General features: G+C 28.9%; 1 protein-coding gene across 2 annotated transcripts in view; it reads left to right on the forward strand.

Annotated features, from left to right (window-relative positions):
• LOC107438419 (uncharacterized) overlaps positions 1–5,083 on the forward strand; it is a 57,265-nt gene extending 52,182 nt beyond the window's left edge. For both annotated transcript variants that reach the window (XM_016050712.4, XM_016050711.4), the window contains exon 3: positions 2,959–5,083. In XM_016050712.4, coding sequence (XP_015906198.1) covers positions 2,959–3,189 — 231 coding nt within the window. In that variant the 3' untranslated portion in view covers positions 3,190–5,083. The remainder of the gene's footprint in view (positions 1–2,958) is intronic.
• Positions 5,084–6,000: the final 917 nt, after the last annotated feature.

Here is a 6,000-nt window from a genome sequence, read left to right on the forward strand (position 1 = left end):
ATACTTAAAAAATGCAATTTTCAATGAAAATTCCTATATTTGGTACGTAGTTAAAAACTGTACAATTCAGGTAACCTTGAAAGTTATTCACTTGTTAAAAAAAAAACAAAAAAAAAAAAAAAAAAAAAAAAATGACGAAAACAAGCATTCAAAAACCAAATTCTAACAACTTAATATCGTTTATATACTACATATATAAGTAAATAAATCTAAGAAGTTATAAATAAGAGAGTATTTGCCACACATAACTCCACTTCCATGCTGTCAGTTATATCTTCTGTAATTTATTATCCATTTCTTCTTTATTTTCAAATTTGAAGGAAATTTGAACATTCAAAATCCCTTTTTCTGAACTGCTTGTACAATTTACAGCTGCACAACCATCCATATTAATAATTTTTGGTATAAAAACTCTCACGCTAATACTAACATTGCGTAACTTGCGAACTTGTCAGTTCCAACATCGTGGATACTTCAGCTCTCATAGTTTAGAAGCCTTAAATTAACCCAATGATAGAAGACTAATACAACTGCTTTACTTGTTTTAGCGAAATCCACAGTACGTTATTGCTTTTTCTATTTCCGCGCAACTGCAATGACTAAGTTACAGGGACCGACTTACAGATTTGGGGGCCCCGGGCACAGATGAATTTGGGGGCCCCAGTTAAAGAGCCGATAAATTTTAGTTAACATGCAAGGTCTTAAACTTAATATTGAAAAAGTATTTTTCAGACCATAAAAATTGCAAGTAAGATGAAACCTTATTTAGAAGTACGTCCCCCAGATATTCAGAATTTAATTTAGTGAAATTGTGAAAAGAAATATATATAATCAGCTAAATACTAAATTTAGCATCAGCTAACAAAATTGGTGCAAAAATTTAATAAACATATCTAGAGGTTTTGGTTAGAATGTTAAAAATTATGAAGGAAACAAGATATTTGTACCGATTACCTATTTTTCTTTACCGATTACCTATTTTTATTTTCCTTTCATCATTGATTTTCCATGAAATGAAGGTACTATAAAAGAAAGGGAAACTGTAGTTCTATTAGAGCAAGTACTTGACCTTTTAATATTTCACTCATTTAGTATTTCAGCATTATTAGAAAGGGGGGCATTTTGTAAATTTGTAGCTAAATCATTAGAGTTGGTCTCTAAATTTTCTGAAATAAGGTTATTGTGTGATACAATCTCAGCATCAGTTAACAAAATTGGTGCAGAGTCAGAACAGTCATTCAGTTTTTCAGCATTTGCATCAGCAGTTTGAGTTTTAACAGTATAGAAATCCATTGATCCTTTAATGCGTTTTAATTCAGCATTTTTTTTCGCCTTTAAATTTTTTTAGCACAACCAGACGGATAAGATCTCTTCATGATGAATTCAATGTGTAAGCGAATAGCAAAGAAAATTTTTAAAAAATGTAATAAAAGCAAAACAGATAATGTAACAAAACAAAATATTAAATTTAACAACAATAAAAAAAAACTTAAGAATGGTTTTAAAAAAAACTTTTGTTTGAAATCTGATAAAAGTAATCATCAACATTCGAAAATTTTTAAGATACCATAAACAACAATGATTAACTAATGCAACAAGCTTCAGAGAAATTACTAACAGAAGCTTATAGCTTAGTCTTGTAAAAAGAATGGCCTTGCACTAGAGCATTAAAAGTTGTTATAATACTGTGATAAATAATGTCAATAGCAAATTATTTTGCTCTAGTGCGAGTGCAGAGTAAATAGTAATGATATAATGGAATAATGATGTAATGCAAGTACCCCATTCATGAAATGTGATAGTTGTCCCTGTTCTAAACATTCTTTCAAAGGGATCTTCTACACAAGGTTTTGCATTGGCCATGTTATGTAAAAGATCATTTATTGGGAAAGGGGGCCCCTCAAATGTTGGGGGCCACGGGCACGTACCCCGAATGCCCTCCTGTAAATCAGTCCCTGCTAAGTTATGTTAAAACTTCGCCATTTTCTTTGTGCATTCGCATTGAATACTCTTTTTTTATATTTAGAGTCAAAACAAAAATCTAATTATCATAAATATTTAAAAAAAAAAAGATTTGGTATATTTTTGAGAGAAAGAAACAAAGTTATTTTTATCCTTTGTGTTCATGCTTACTAAACTGAGTACTGTACAATTTGTTTTCATTTTTCATAAATGTAGAGTAATAGGATATCTTTCGGTTTAGTATCGATAACGACGCCATAAAATCCTTTATGGTGACACACTAATTCATTTTATACGTTCGAAACTGACACTAATGTCCCTAACTATCTTGCATTCATCGATTTTTCAAATACTTGATTTCGAATTCCCGATTTTTAATCACAGCATAATTTTCTCACATTGGCAGAGAAGAATGTAATATTGTAGTAACAGTGTTTCCTCACATTGCCGAAGTATTGTAGTTGAAAACTATCGTTTGCATAGTTTTAAGAATAATTATTATTTAGCGTTTTTTATATCAATTATATCGATTGCTTTCAAATTTTAAAAATCTTTTGTTGAATTCTAGTTAAGAATTGATTTGTTCAGTTTTTGTTTGTTTTACAAACAAAAAATCAGTTTCAAATCTATGAAATTTCTATGTCTGTCATTTGTAGTTTATAAGTAGAGCTTTTCTTTAGAAACAAAATAAGTAACTTTTTTTTAATAATAAATATCTGTTAAATGTTTATTTAAAGCAGCTGAACTAAAATCTTTAACTCAGCTATTAACAAAGTTAAAGTTGAAAATGATTACACTTGATGATAATATATATTTTAATAGAACATTAAATATTGCGTATGAAATATTTTTATTGAATTATTTTGTGGGGATGATTTAATGTTTTATGCTTAGTTAATCTTAATGTTATTATTAAACCAGGAAATTTGTTTCCTGTAAATGAGGTTTAAAAAAAACTATGAAAGTTTGAAATTTTGAAGTAATTTTTCATCTTAGGTCGTAGTTGTTTTCTATGCCGCCATAATCCTAATACTGGTTGGAACAAACATTCATCGATTTCGGAGAAACAGAGCAGGAGCTTTGGGGAATGGTGAACCAAATGAACCACCCAAGCACCAAGTTGTGGTGCGCATGGACCACAGGGAAAGAACCTACCAAACATCTGCACCACCTGAAGATATCAAGGCTGAAGTGGAGAATCAAGAGACAGACGGTGCTTTGGTCTGATGTTTTTTTATCAGGTGCTTCGAAAAGAAACTCAAAACAGTATTAACTGTCTAACTAAAGAACTTTTCTCGCCAGTTGTCTAGAGCACTGCTAGTGGCCGTGTGTTAAATTATTTCGATTAAGACTGTTTTTCGAAGGCTAGCCATCACATGAAATGAAACTTTATAATGCTATTTTTTTCATTTCTGCTGTGGGTTTGCAACAGTTATTCAGAACTGTTAGACCAAGCTTATCTTACCTTAAGTCAATTCCCGCTAAACTGATTTGGAAGATGATGCAAAATGTCGATATGCAGAAAAGCCACAGTTTTGAAAAAATGAAAAGTGTTTTTGACATAATTTTTTAATACATAAAATGATACTGTGACACTGCTTTCTCTGGGTACCTATTGTAAAAGTTGAGAAATTGATTTTGATGATTGTTTTCTATTTAAGTGAAAAATCTCGCCAAATTGGCGATTTTCAGAAACATTTAATAACTTTTAAATTACTTAAGTTATTGATTGCAATTATCTAAATAACTTGATTACATTACTTAAGTTATTTTTAAAATATTTGCTCATTTTAAAACCCAGATAATTCTTTACGAAAAGATGGTTTATATAATTTAAAATTACAGCTTTGAATTATTTCGGTTAGGGTTTCGGAGTAACATTTAGAATAGCTTTTGACTTGAGTTTGCGGGAGAGATATCAAGAACGCCCCTTTTTAAAATGCTTTTTTAATTATTTATTTATTTTTACTTTCATAGCAGCAGGCCATCTCAGATTTAGTGGTGGGAGAAGTTCTCTAGTTAGGCAGACAGTCGAACAGTTGAAACTGATCTTTGGCGAGAGCTTGAACTTAATTTAATTCACTGTACAATGTGTGGTGCATTTTGATGTCGCTGGCGATATTTTAGTCGAAGATGAGTAGACTTGTAGTCAAAAATATCTGTGTATTTTTTCTTCTAATGACTATACATATTTAAGAAAATAGTGTGAAAAAGTTTTTCGTATACATTTAAGTAAGTATGCACACAATTTTATTTTTCTTTAGCACTATTTCAGATCTATTTGTTGACTAATAAATTACTAATTATACTTTATTCAATAGAAATTTCATCCTTTTCTTTGAGAAAATTGTAACTGGTCATAAAAAGTTATAACTTTGCAGTTACAGTTTGTTTTCAAACTTTCTTATATTGTTTTAGCTGGGCATTTGTTTATCATAACATGAGCAAATCAGATCATTAAATATATGTGAATGCTTCTTTTTATAACATACAGTTATTTTGTTTAAAAATTATTTATTTTTAACTATGGATGTTTTAAGTTTTTTTTTTACTATAAGTTGATACCACAGAAGAGGAACAATTCAAAATTATATTTTTATGGTGGTATTTTGTGAATATAAATAAAATTGTTGTTATATATTGACATTTTGTATCAATATATTTATATCACAAATGCATTGTTGCAAACTATTCTTTTGACAAATTTATTGATACATTTCCAGCCTCACAAAATCGTGGAATCGCCTGATTTGTGTTTCTCTTAAACGTTATTGAGAATAATATTTTATCAGATTTAAAAATTAATTCTGTCAAAATGTAATCATTTTTGCTAATTATTATTTGCAGTTTCAAAAAATGTTTTACAACTATTTTTAATTATGCTTTTAAAGATTTTCATTAATTTAAGAAAAACAAATTTTCTAGAGTTAAAATAATTACATATCATGTTATTTGCTTTAATTGCGAATCAAATATTATTTTAAAAAAGGCAATTTAATATTCTTCTATTGTAGTAAATGTGTACGTGTATAGCATCACTGTAACTCTAACAGATAAAATGTAGGAAGTGTTCTTCCAAATGTATTATACGTTCTGTGTTCGAAATAAAACCATTTTTAAAACAATTATTAACATTGTATGTAAATTAAATCTGAAGAATATTTATTAAAAATATATTTTATTCACTAACTACGTCTATCTAAGCATTATATTAAGCACCTTTAAGAATTGTACATCGTACAACATGTTATGTACCTCCACAATCAGGGTATGATTTCCGTTTTTCGAAATCAGTAGAAATATTTGCTAGTGCTAAAAAAATTCAGCAAATTTAAGACTTATAGAAGTATTTTTTTTAAGAATTGTAGAAGTACATTCTGGGATGCAGAAAATTCAACGTATTATTTGTTGTGTGACTTATTGCAATTATATTATCACCGTGAATGGTAAATTTTAGATATTTATCTTACTATACATAAAAGTCTAATGATGGTGTAGCAGTTTACCATTGTTGTCCGTGCATTTTTATTGGCCGGAAAATCACGTGGTAGGATCCAGTTTTTTCTCATTCATTTCCATATTGTTTTGGTAGTCATCAGTATAAAATTAATAAAGGCATTATTTTTCTATAAATATTTTTGTATTCCTATTTTGAAATTATTTTCTTGTACTGCAATTATTACGCTTTAAATTCAAGAATTGAAAACTAGGAGAATTGTTGTTTCTCTTCATTATTGTTATAATGTAATTCTGCTCTACATTTTAAGATTAAGTTACTTAGGAAGGTGGTCTAATCTTATGAACCATCTTACGATTATTATTTTCGTGAGAATAACATTAATATACTGTCATAAATTACAGTTAAAGAGATCTGTTAAGTGATTTAGAACTTAACGATCAGCTTCATGCACAATAAGATGTAAGCAAAAATAGTACTATTTATTTTATCCACCCGTTTGGTAAGCGAAAATATTAAATTGCGGTTATGAACTCTTCAAATTTTCTTGAACACTATAATGTTACAGTTCGTGGGTTCGA

Source organism: Parasteatoda tepidariorum, chromosome 10, assembly GCF_982258835.1.
Source record: "Parasteatoda tepidariorum strain Cologne lab strain chromosome 10, Ptep-v5.0, whole genome shotgun sequence".
In the NCBI taxonomy this organism is placed as follows: Eukaryota; Metazoa; Arthropoda; class Arachnida; order Araneae; family Theridiidae; genus Parasteatoda; species Parasteatoda tepidariorum.